Genomic DNA, 12,619 nt, shown 5'->3' on the forward strand with positions numbered 1-12,619 from the left:
ACTCCACAATCTTTTTAGGCAGTTATTTCAATGTGCAGCAAGCCACCTTAACTTCATTATCAGCTGTGTTTGTGTACTTGATGTTGGTTAGAAATGGAAAAACAAAACAAAACAAAAAACTTCTGCTTATCAAGAACACTGTCCTTTCCTAATTGCTTTCAGAGGAAGCATTTCCATGCATAAAACTAAGCTCTTTAATTTTGCCTTACCTGTTAATCTTGCTAACATCTTCTATACAGTGTCCTGTTTGCAAAACAGGACTAGTCTTTGGGGTCTGTGTGCAATGCCCACGGGGAGCACAAGTGGTGTGGAACAGACTTTGGAGCAGACCGTGCTGAGCAGACCTGTGAGGGATCCTTGATACTTTGGCTGGCCTCTGTGGAACTTCTGGAACCTCAGAAGCACATATACCTTATATGCCACTTGAATAACGAAATTAGTGGGAATGTAAAGAAGCAGTCTTGTCAGTATAAACTTTACCATGCAGTCAGTCAAATCTGAACTGCAAATGCTGTTATGGGGTAAATAAATTTCCCTAGATTCAGACAAGTGAACTATATCTATCATCTCTATTACCACAAGCTACTCTGTTTCTGTTACCGAAACCAGCTCTGTAACATCTATGCAGACCTATTCTCAAGGTAAAAACGTCACTTACCGTTACTGGGAGTATCGAGTGTCATCAGAAACAGTGCTCACTCTTTTCCTTCATGGCACATTGCCCAAACAGAACCGAGTGGCATGCTGCCTCCCCAGAAAGTGCCCTTCTCACCTGCAGCACCGCCGGGTTTCCTGCTGCAGTTTCTCCCCGGATTAGGACACGGTCTGGTCCTGCTGTCATCGGTGCCTGGTCACAGCCGAGACTGGTTCCAGTGCCGAGGAGGGTGTGACAAAGCCGTGCTGAGCACACACACCACACTGTGCTGCTCCTCTGAGTAACGCTGGTTTGTTCAGAGGTGGGTGACAGGTTTTAGGTACATACCCCAGAGGCGAAGGCCTCGCTCATGGTACAGTTCTGGAGGTAAGAAACCTGAAATTGTAACCTACTGCTCCTGGGCAGGCACACGTGAGCTCCTAGGTGTCATTTTATTCCTCGCTTTGGAGCTAGCTTTTGTAGTTTTACTACAGGTACGACAGGCTGGAGCCACTCAGGTTATGAACGCTTTTATCTCTTTGAAGGATTCTCCTTTTGAAATGAAATGTCTCTTGGCCCTTAGCTCCGAGGTGGAACTTTGTAGGGAGCGGGGCAAAACTGCTCTCAGCACGGGGAATTTGGAGCCATTTTACTTCCTTTGAAGCCGTGAGTTGTTCCCGAAGTCACTGCTGTGCAGTAGGAAAATCCCGGGGGGGGCAGGCAGGAAGCGGCGAGGTTGGCGGCACGCTGCAGAACATCGCCGCTCGCCCTCACCTCGCCTCACGTCGTCCCTTCCCTGGCAGCGCTCCCTTGTGTAGACGGCCCCGGGAGCTGAAACTACGCGAGGAGCTTTTTGTGTGGGCTTGTGGTTAAAACCTGAGGTGGAGGTGGGAAAAAAAACTGAGGCGGAGGTGGGCTTAGGGTTAAAACTTGAGGTGAAAGTGGGGTTAAAATTTGAGGTGGAGGTGGGTTTGGGGTTAAAGCCTAATCCAAAGGTGGGCTGAGGTGGGGCTTATGCATTTTCCCCTCAGCCACCAACTGGCCCTGGTAATCATCTGGAGCCCCGTCTGCCACCCAGGCTCCACACACAACGAGCGTTCCCTCAGCGGCTGCATAGCACCACAGCTTAGTAACACTGCTGGGGCACCCATTATTTGCACCCACACTGAACCGTGGCGAGCCCCCCGTGTTCCCCCACATCCCCGGGGGTCCCTGAGGAGAACCCCCCCCGCCAAACCCCAACCCCTGACAGGACTGAGGGGGGGGGGCGGAGCCACAACCAGACCCCGCCCCCTGCCTGCCTGGCCCCGCCCCCGGCTGTCAGGCGGCGGCCGCCGGTCCCGCGGGCAGGGGCTGGGGCTGGGGCTGGGGCGGCCGCGGGATGCGGCGCTGAGGCGGCGGAGGAGGAGGAGGAGGCGGCTCGGTGGCGGCAGCGGCTCCGCGCTGGAGGCTCCGCGGCGCTGCCTCCCGCAGCCCCATGATGTGCCTGGAAAGCGACGGCTCCTCCGGCAGCAGCCCGGCTTGCGGCGGGCGGCTCCGAGCCGGTGACGAGGAAGAGGAGGAGGAGGAGGAGGAGGAGGAGGAGGAGGAGGAAGAAGAGGAGGGCGAGCGCGGCTGCTGCGGCCGGGGAGCGGAGGGCGAGGTGCAGACGCTGTCGGGCAGCATGAACCCGCCGCCCGAGCGCCCCGCAGCCCGCCGCAAGGCGCCGAGCCTCGGCCGGGCACGCGTGGCCGCCGCCGGCATCCTCAGCGTGGGCAACGTGCTCAACTACCTGGACCGGTACACGGTGGCAGGTGAGGGCAGCGCTGCTTTTTTGGGGCTTTTGGGGCTCCCGGATGGGGTCCCCGGGTGGCATTTGGGGTTTTAGGGTCGGGGCTCGGAGCGCCGTGGGGTTGCGGGGGTCCCGGCTCCGTCTCGCCCTGCGGTGGGGTAGGGTGAGGCGGGCTGCAGCGGCGCCCATTGTGAGCCCCCCTGGTGGTATTGTTCTCTGCTTTGCCTTAATTTTATGGGAAATAAAAGGAGGAGTCCTTTGTTTGGCCGGGCTTGGCACGGCGCTTCTTCTTCGGGCAGCGCCGGCAGCGATGCTGGAGGGGCTGCGGGGTGCCAGCAGCACCCCCGGGCCAGGGGGCAGCACCCGCTGGGGTAACAGCCCCCACGAACACGGGGTGCGAGCCACGCCGAAGGAAAAAACCCTTCTCCAGGAGGGTCCCTGCCCCACGGACCTGGCAAGCAGGTGCCACCAGCACTGGGATGGGCGCTGGGGCATCGCGCTGCACCTTGCGGGGCGCCTCTCGCCTTCGAGCCGGGCGCTGCCAGCCCAGGTTTGGACACGAACGCGTGCCAGGATGCGCTGCTCAGTCCCCAGAGGGGACTCCTCGTTTATTCCCGTCAGGCGATAGCAGCGGGGAAGAAAACGATCGCCGAAGTTTTTCTAATTAGAAATGAAGTAGGCTTGGCGGCACTCAACTGTCTCGTGTAATTAAGCGTAATGCATATTCTGCGTTTGGCAATGCCGATAATTTCTGTCTTCGGAGCTTACAAATGCGTCTGCGCATGCATGAATTTTGCTCTATGCATATACATACTTTAATCGCTAGGACTCGATGTGGTGTTAAGCAAATCAGCGTATTTGTTTATGCTGCATTAAAATATGTTTGTAGGGCAGTAATAGGGTGCAAGGGATACAAACCCAGTCGTTGCTGTCAGCGTAAGTTGGCCAGGATGGTTTGGTTCTGTTTGCGGTAGCAAAGTGGAAAGGGTTAGAATGAAAATTTACCTGAGTGCTGTTGTGGCTTTTTATTATGATATTTAGACAGGGCTTGCTCCTTCTGGAAATGCAAAGGCCCAGTCTTGGGAGGTACCAAGCAGTCACTTGGTCCTCAGCATGTTACAGGAGGAAGCCTGAAGATCCAACATTGCTCTGTTATTAGCCGAGGAAATTGTAGTTTGCTCCCTCACCCTCAAATAGGAATCTCTAGTGCGGAGACTGACCACGAAGCACCATTTTCCTTCCATGCATAGAAAGGTTCCTTTTCAGGAAGCTATCCCCCAGCACGCATACACAGGCTATTTATACATGTATATATGTATTTAAATCATTATCTTATTCACCTGTTTGTTATGTTACTTTGAGCAACAGTTCTGTCATCGCTTTTTTTTTTGTCTTCAAGTACAGAATATGTGGGATGCTCTGGCAAGGGAGGGGAGAAGCATCTTCATTTGTGGGAAGGCTGAAAAGTGCCTGACCAAAGAGAGGATAAAAATGCCTGCCTGCTGGGATGTAGCATCACCAGCACTACAGTATTTCTAGGGTAAGCTCTGGCTTGGCAGTACCCAGTAACCGCCCCGTGGAACTTATCTGCTTGCTTTCAGCTTGATAGCAAAGGTTACGAGATCTCCAACATCAGACTTTCCCTTTAGGGACAGCTGGGGGCAGAACCAAGTTTTGCACGACCTATTTGTCTTGTGCTGGTTGGTATTTGTTTTTCAAACTGATGTTTTATAAAGTGCTAATCTGAAACAAGGAGCAATTTAAATCTGGTCTAATAGAAGAGCTGTGGTAATAAAATTATATATTTTTGTGCTCAAAGCTGACTTCATAATGAAGTCTTCTTTAAAAGCAATCTTTGCTTTTATTTGTTGAGTCTCGGTGCATACCACATACTTATGTGATGTGCACTTGCATATGAATCAAGCTAGCACTTTGAATATTCAGTTCATGTCTCAAGACAGGTAATAATTAGTGAACACAACTCTTCAGACCTTCAAAGTACGTTGCAAATATGAATTGTTGCAGCAACATAATAAGGTGCTTTAACACTAGCCACATTACGGCAGGGGAAGTAGCATGAGAAGTTACGACTCACCTAAGGCCAGTGACCTGCTGTGAGAACTGTGTTAATTCCTGGTTCCAGCTCCATCCGAAAAAAGTGTTCAGGGGCGGCGGTACCGATGGAAACTGGTTCCTGGGGGCTTGTGTCTCCAGGGTGATCCCTGCTGTGGGTTCTCTGAGGTCAAATAAGAGTTGACCTTTGTCATTAACCTTTCTCTTGGTGTCCTGTAAGAGTCCTCTGCCCATTTTTTTTTCTCTTTTTTAAAGGAAAACTTTAGGACTTCTTTCTGAAATGCCCCAAAGTGCTCAGTAGGCAGCTGACTGACAGACACGAGCAGAGAACCTGGTTGTTTGGCCATGATGCTAAAAGTATGCCTTCTGTCTTATTTTTAAACTTAACTCACAGCCGTTTTGGTCTTCCTGGTCACAGATGCACGTTTTTAAAGCAGGTATATATTTAGTCAAAGTCATCATATTTAGAAAAGATGATGATCTGTGGAGTTCTTTGTGGCAGATGTAATTCTCAGAGCATCTTCTGCTATTTTCTAACTAACCCACACCAGTTAGATAATACGCATCCAGTCAGTGCAGGGAGCTCTTATGTAACAGAAAGAAATTGGAGGCTGCCCTCTCCCATGGCACTTCTTGCTCATTGCTAAAAGGTGGACAGCAAATGCAGTGTTTCTTGGTGTTTATGCTCTTACTTCTGAATATAAAGATTGTGTATAGTGAGTTTTTTCAGGGTAATCTTTTTCAGGTGCAGCAAAGAAAGAAGTAGGTACCTGTTTCCCTAGTTCTGGTTTCAAGGACGTCCCATTACAGGTGAAAGACATTTGGGACGGGATGTGCCTTATGGTATCTGGGACATTCAGTGACAAAACTGGAGTGCAGTTGGAGATGTGGGACATGCACAGCTTCACACCTGACACTGAGTTGAGGCTCTTTTGGGAATACGCAGTAAAACTGGGCCTCTGCTGAGGACCGTCCTATTTCCTATGGTTTAAGAATAAGTTTCTTCCAATACTTTCAAAATAAAAAGCCTGAATAGTGATATTGAATCTTTCAGAACCGTCCTAATGTTGGTGCAGAGCTGAGAATTCCCACTGCGTATGGGGAATATTAGAATATAATGATATTTGGGAGAAGCTCTCCCAGACAAAATGTGGGAGTGCCTCTACTGTGGCTCTTATAAAGAAAAGATTGAAAACAGTGCTGAACATTACTGACTTGAAGGGAAATGATCCTCTGCAATTTTCTTAATAGGTCTTTGATCATACCGAAAACAGTTGCCTGTGGAAAGAGTGTTCTTTCAAAGAGCCGTGATATTTTGTTGCTATTAGAAAAACAAAAAATAAGGAAAAGAGAAGATTAGCAGTTATGAAATCCTTGTAGATTGCCTGTGACACTATAGCATTTCAGCCATCTAGCGATGCTGGGACATATCCTCTTCCTTAATGAAGTTTTGGGAAAAGTCATCTTACCTTCAGAAGCTTGGAATGCGGTTTTGCAATTATGCCACGAATGACCTTTTACTGTGCCTGCTGTTGACGATGAAAATAGTCTTGCTTCATTTAGGGTGTCACCTCCACCTTCTAATTCAGACGCTACTTCCTGGCATTTCTGTAGTGCCTTTAATTTAAAGGTAATGATTTAATTAAGCTGGAGAACTCCCCAGCGAAGTAAATGAGTCTTACTATCCCACTACAGAAGGGGAAGAGTTGTAGAGTGTCAGTGAGTTGCCCGTGGTAATGTAGTTAGTGGCAGAGTCCTGGCTGGGACGAGTCCATCCTTGAGATTCTCTGTCCCTGTGACGCAGTAAGCCATAGGCTTTGGTCTGGTGTTTTTGTCTTGTAAATGTCTGTAACTTGCTAATAACCATATTTGTGTTAATTAGCCTCCCATTACAACACATAGTTGCAAATACCATTCTTTGAAGATACACACACATGCAAATGATTACTGAAAGTTGAAAGTCAAGTTTAAAACTATGTAGTACAAGCTATAACTGAAGGGTTAGGAAGGGTTCAAAACTAACTCCAAATGCCAAGACATTCAGGAGTTTATGAGGCAAAACTGCTTTCTGTAATTTGTGAGTTCACGTTTGCAATTGTAATTTATTACCTTAATGTGTGAAATCTTAGACTGCATGAATATCATTCATGTTTCGTACTGAATGGTCTTCATGCAATCTAAATATCATACAGGTAGTGGGATAAAGGGAGCCCCTTATCCCGACTGTAACAAGACTATGCTCAGTGCGTATAGTTTCAGGGAGGAAACCATTAAGTGGCAGTGCAAGCTCTTCATTTTTCATCTAGTGAAGCTAATCTGAGTCTTGCTATTACCTAGGATTCAGCTGTAGGAGTGCAATGCTGGCAAGCACTAAGAAAGGATGCTTGAGCCAGTGGTGTCAGTAGCTCACAGACACGAGAATTTAGAAAGGAACAACAGTATTTTTTTTTTTGCTTGGGCACCTGTTACTGGCTCAGAATTCAAGAAGTGCTGCAGTGTGAACAAAAGCCGGGAGGACTGAAACTCACACACTTCAGAAACGAGCAATAGAAATCACTCTGCAGCGCGGCGGCGAAGCCTGTGTAGTAGCATCTGGTTCTCTAATGTTGTCTTTCCCCTGTGCGATGGGCTTTCCTGCATCGTCAGCTACTTCCTGTTTGCTGCCTCTTATGCCAGTTGGCAGGATTTGTTCCTGAGTATTTTACATTTCAAGTGAAGTCTTATTATGTTTAATCATAGTATTTTTCTTCCTTGTGATGTAGATTTGCCAGATAGTTACTATCTTTGTTATTATGTGCAGATTTTCCTGTTTGCCTCTGAGATCCTCTTTTATGCCTGTTGATTTATTTTATCCCTAAAGCATACAAGCATTCACAGTCAGTGAATATGGGCTTTATTACATGGAGTTAAGGTCCTCATAAATATTCAGTGCATTCTTAAGAATGTGATGATCTTATTAGTCCCTTGATCTCTGAGACTGTCAATATTAGAAGCTGTGTGGAGAAGCTTCTCTGGTCAAAGGGGTAGGAATTCTGTAATCATTCCTTCAGGACTTTTCAAATATCATGCCAAGCTATAATATGGTTAAATTCCATCAGTCACCTTGTTTTCAGATGTCCCTATTTATCATATATTTAGTGTTTATTACTTCTCGTTGACTGTACACCAGAAGCAGCTAAACTGCACACTAGGTAGCATGGTAGACTACTAGGTTCAGTAGACATTGGTAAAAGACAGTGACTTTGCCATAACATGAAAGTCCACAGCTCTTGCTTTATATCTTTAGAGAAGGTGACCCTGTGGTGCAGGGGAACTTACGACTGAAATATGGTGTGATAAAATGTTGCCTGAATCAAAGTTTGTAAAGATGTAAAGATCTTGAGGTACTTTATAATAAAGGTTCTGCTAATAAGGGTTTGTGACACCTATTCAGGAGATTCAGCAGGAAACCACAGTTTTATTTTACAGATAGAAATTAAGAACTTTGGAGATCAGAACTTTTGCTGAGTTGCTTGTTGGCATCATCATTGCTCTACGTGTACTAATTATAGGCAAGGACCCTGTAGTGCAGCTCCTGCTGAACAAGACAGTGCACCCACAGTACTTATAATCCACATGCATCAGTGTTTTGGGCTTAGGTGGCAAGGTTTTGGTAGCAGGGGAGCTGCGGGGCTGGCATCTGTGAGCAGAGCCCAGCAGCTGCCCCATGTCAGATCAGAGCCAGATCCAAAAGGGCTGGCCAGAGCCGAGCCTGTAAAAGATGCTGGTTGTGCCTCTGGGAGAGCAAAAAGGGAAAAACCTGCTGCATGACAGCAGCTGGGAGAGAGTGAGAGCACGTAGAGAGCCAGCCCTGCAGCCCCCAAGGTGAGGGCAGGAGGTGCTCCAGGCAGGCAGCAGCAGTTCCCCTGCGGCCTGTGGAGAGGCCCCTGGTGGAGCAGGCTGTCCCCCTGCAGCCCATGGGTCCCACATGGAGCAGATCTCCACACTGCAGCCCATGGAGGAGCCCCTGATGGAGCAGGTGGATGTGGCCTGGAGGAGGCTGCGGCCCATGGAGAGCCACCACAGGAGCAGGCCCCGGGGCAGAGCTGCAGCCTGTGGAGAGGAGCCCACGCAGGAGCAGGGGGTCTCGGGGGAGCTGCCACCTGTGGGGGACCCGTGCTGGAGCAGTTTGCTCCTGAAGGATGGATTCAGACCCCTGTGGGAGCAGGTTTTGAAGAGCTGCTGCCTGTGGGAAGCCCCTGGACCCCACGTGGAGCAGGGGCAGAGTGAGGATGAAGGAGCGGCAGAGACGAAGCGTAAGGGACTCACCTCAGCCCCCATTCCCCAGCGCTGCCTGGGGGGAAGCAATGGTGAGGGTGGGTGGTGGAGAGGTGCTCTTAGTTCTCACTGCTCTACTCTGTTATCTGTAGGCAATAAATTACATTAATCTCCCTTATGCTGAGTCTGGTCTGCCCATGATGGTAATTGGTGAGTGATCTCCCTGTCTTTATCTCAGCCTTTGAGCTTTCTTTTCATCATAGCTTCTCCCCTTGTTCTGTAAAGGAGGGGCAGCGGTGGAGCTTAGCTAGCTGTCGGTGTGAAGCCACCACAGTCAAGAGATACCAGAGGGCTGTAGGCCACAGAGCCTCAGGGAAATGAGACACTGGAGAGGTTAGTGTAAGGAGCCCCAGCAGAGAAGCTGGTATGTCCTTCTGTCGGCAGCACAGCCAGAGACTGGGGAGGGATTTGAGGGAAGGCAACGGAAGCAATCAGCAGGTGTCTGCAGGCAACATCTACCAAACATGATGAGCATCACAGCAAAAAGCATGAACATGTCCATGGGAAATGGGAGATGGAGGATAACATCTTTCTCTCTAGTTGAGTTTTCTGGAAACCGGTGCCATGGATGTAGGGTGTTGAGTGTTTCAGAGAAAAAAATAATGAATGTTCAAAATCAGCTCTACACAGAAGCTGTGGAATGCCTAAGGGGCCATGGAAGTTAATGGGAGTTGAGCAGGATGGGCTTGGGCTCAGAGCCCAAAGAGATGCAGTGATGTGAACAACTCCTGCTGGTTTCTAGAGAGGTTTGGGTATAGAAAGTGGCACGGGCTTCTCATGAAAACTGTGTTCTTGGTGAACTGGTCTGAAATTCTTGGTCTGAAAGTCAAGAAGCACATCTGAGACAGGTATGGGCAAAACAAAAGCAAAAGCTTGACAACGAAGTAAAACCAAGCCCCTTAGTTCTGATTTATGACTTCTAGAAAACCTCCCTTTGAGTTTGGTACTATTAAAATAGCTTGGCATGCTATTTATAGACTGAACGAGTACTGTACTTAGAATTGGCGTGTGCAGTAGGCATCTCATACACACATTTTCTTTTTTTTTTGACACGTTTGCTTGCATTGTTGTTTTGTGGGTGTTTGTCTTGTGTAACCCAGCTATTTCTGTAGGGTTGCAGAGAGAGGAAGTGAAAGGGAGGGAACACGAGTTTCCCTGCTTTTGGTTTTACAGCAGTATAAATAATCAGGAAAGTGAGAATATAAGGGATCCCGGATGGGCTGTGGGATCCTTCACTTCACAAAGCAACAGGTCATTGCTTTGGACCTGTTCCCAGTCAGGAGAGGCTGAAGGTTTCTTCTGGAGGGCTCTGTGCTGGTTTCTTCCTCTCTCTTCATGATGTGCTGTGTTTCATGAAAGCCTCCACACAAGACAACCAGCATGTTGCCTCTCAAAACATAGAACTGCAACAACAAACAAGGTGGTGAGGGTGATGTTTTAGCTCCCACCTGTACTTTGGTTTTGAGGGAACACGTGTCAGTCACCCCTCTGCAGAACTGCAGATTTTCTGTCACAACTGAAAGTCACAGAACAACTTTCCCTGAAGGGAAGGGACAGAAAGAAAACAGACAGAAGAAAAACTCAGCTTTATGCCTCGCCATACCTAAATGCAGCAGTGTGAATATGCCATGCTTATGTTGCTGGTGAACAGAATCATCTCCTACAGGTTTTTTTGTTTGTTTGTTTGTTTTAATACCTTTCCTATGCTTCTGCTTGTGGCCAGCAGCTGCAGTGGCTGATCAGAGCAGTGCAGGGAGAAGATTGGGGTTATACAGAGAAAAGCTGCAGTAGCAGCTTGGAGCTTGGCTGGCAGAATGAGAGAAGCACATGGTGGAATGAAAATCCCTTCAGCCTTGGCATGTGATGGTGTTTCTTTATTTTTATTTTAAGGCTGCGTTGAGCCAAAACTGCTCTAATCCATTTTATTCCTTGTTCAGGCTTTTGCCCATAATTAAGTAAATAACAGAACACAGTTAATTATTTCTGTTTCATAGCTTTCAATTTTCTTGAGTCGTATTAGAAACACATCGTTACTGCCGTAGAATGTGAGCCCTGTGCTCGTGGCGACATGGAAAACAACAAGAGTGGATGAGCTAACAGGTGACAGGACTTGGGGCTGTGTGGAGCCTGCAGGGCTTGAATTAAACTTACCTGCAGGTTTGCTTTGATTCCTGTGGCTGTCCTGTGATCTGCACTCTGCATATTTTCATTCCAGAGAGGAGATCCTTTGGGAGAGACTACCAACAAAGCAGTGCAGATCCCAAAAAGGGGGGGGGGGTCATGCCATGTTTGGTACATGCAATTTTTGCTTTCTTCTGTCTGTCACCTCTTTATTTCATGATCTGGGCCTGTGTTGTAGTGATGACCTTGGATGTTGTGCATTTATGCTGGTGTATAGAGTTGCTTTAGCACAGTTTTTCTACCAGGTGTGCAGTTTGGGAAGCTTAGGAACAGCTGTTTGCTCTTGCTGTATTCCTCTTCAGTGAGAAATTTCTCTCTTTTTTTTTTTTTAATTTGAAAATGTGTGACTATAACAGGATATTGGTGCTTTTTTTTTTTTTTTCTTTTTTCTTTTTTTTTTTTTTTTTTTCCCCAACAAGGTACTAGATTCTCCATTTCATATTGCCGTTAGTGTTGGGTTGTCTTCTCCAACAGACCCAGATCTCATATTGCATCCCATATCCCAGCTGGACCCCTGCAGCGTGAGGAGCTAAATACCCTGACATGGCACCAGCCGACCAAGCTCTGCTGCCGTCCAGTAATAATTTAAGTAATTGGGCAGCTCAGGGTGGGCAGTGCTGGTTCTGGGACACTCGCTCAGGACTGCTTGAGGTGTGTAGGGCAGGGACTAATTTTGTGCAGTTCCAAGCATACAGTCAGTGCTAAATAATAATTAATATAGAATTGCAACACTATTAATAAATATCACCTGTGTAGGTTAGGAAACAAACTTTGCAATAAAGAAAAATGATTTCTTCATTTATTTTTTTTTTCCTGACACACCAATGCGGTTCCTAAAGAGCTGTCATTGCGTGTGTTTGTGTGTTAAGCTATTAGAGCTCAAATACTGCTGCAGCTATATGACTGTCAAAACACCTATAATGGTCTTGTTATTCCATCCAGCAGCCAGAAATGCTGACTAACTTTCAGGATAACAATCTTTTATATATTCAGGAAACAAAATACCCACGGGCCACTGGTGACTGACAGCTACAGTGCTCTGATTAGAGCTGACAGTTCCTGATCAGCTCTGTCTTGGACGTGTTAGTCTCTTTTCTGATGGGGAAGGGAAGGACAAAAGCAATGCATTGTGATAGAATCAGGAGATAAGACTTTTTTGTTGTTTTTGTTTTTTCCCTTTGCAATTTTAAAGGAATTTGTGACTCAGAACTACCAAACATAGTACCCAGGTAATAGTGCTTGGAAGAGCAACCACTGATCTCTCCGTGATGGCTTTCCCATAATGGGGTATGGAAAATACTAAGGTGCCAATTTCCAGTTGTTGATTTTAGCTGTAACAACAATGTGCTGCGATTCCTGAGCTTCTGATGATGGGCAATTAAGCAATGGCCACTGAACAGCGTGGGTTTTTTTTGTTTGTTTTCTTCCAAACAGTATTAATACAAAGGAGAAAATGATTTTCCCCCTAAATGACAGGAATCCCGCTCTTGTATTCACTTGTGCTTGCATGCAATCTGCATAAACAATCTCACAATCCCTAATAAAAAACCTGGAGTCATGGGTCACAGCGTGATGTTGGGTGATAGCTCTGGGCAAAGGTTGGGCACTTGCCCACTAGCCCTCTCTGCCCTTTCATCGGGCAT

At 47.3% G+C, this 12,619-nt stretch overlaps 1 protein-coding gene across 3 annotated transcripts in view; it reads left to right on the forward strand.

Annotated features, from left to right (window-relative positions):
- Positions 1 to 1,977: 1,977 nt before the first annotated feature.
- Positions 1,978 to 12,619, forward strand: part of LOC137842224 (sphingosine-1-phosphate transporter SPNS2-like) — a 134,730-nt gene continuing 124,088 nt past the window's right edge. Inside the window, exon 1 of one of the 3 annotated variants that reach the window (XR_011088968.1) lies at positions 1,978 to 2,427. Coding sequence is in view for 1 of the 3 variants with exons in the window: in XM_068655987.1 (XP_068512088.1) it covers positions 2,112 to 2,427 (316 nt within the window). In the remaining 2 variants the exon portion in view is untranslated. The remainder of the gene's footprint in view (positions 2,428 to 12,619) is intronic. The other 2 variants (XR_011088967.1, XM_068655987.1) reach the window with 2 other exon arrangements.

Source organism: Anas acuta, chromosome 19, assembly GCF_963932015.1.
Source record: "Anas acuta chromosome 19, bAnaAcu1.1, whole genome shotgun sequence".
In the NCBI taxonomy this organism is placed as follows: domain Eukaryota; kingdom Metazoa; phylum Chordata; class Aves; order Anseriformes; family Anatidae; genus Anas; species Anas acuta.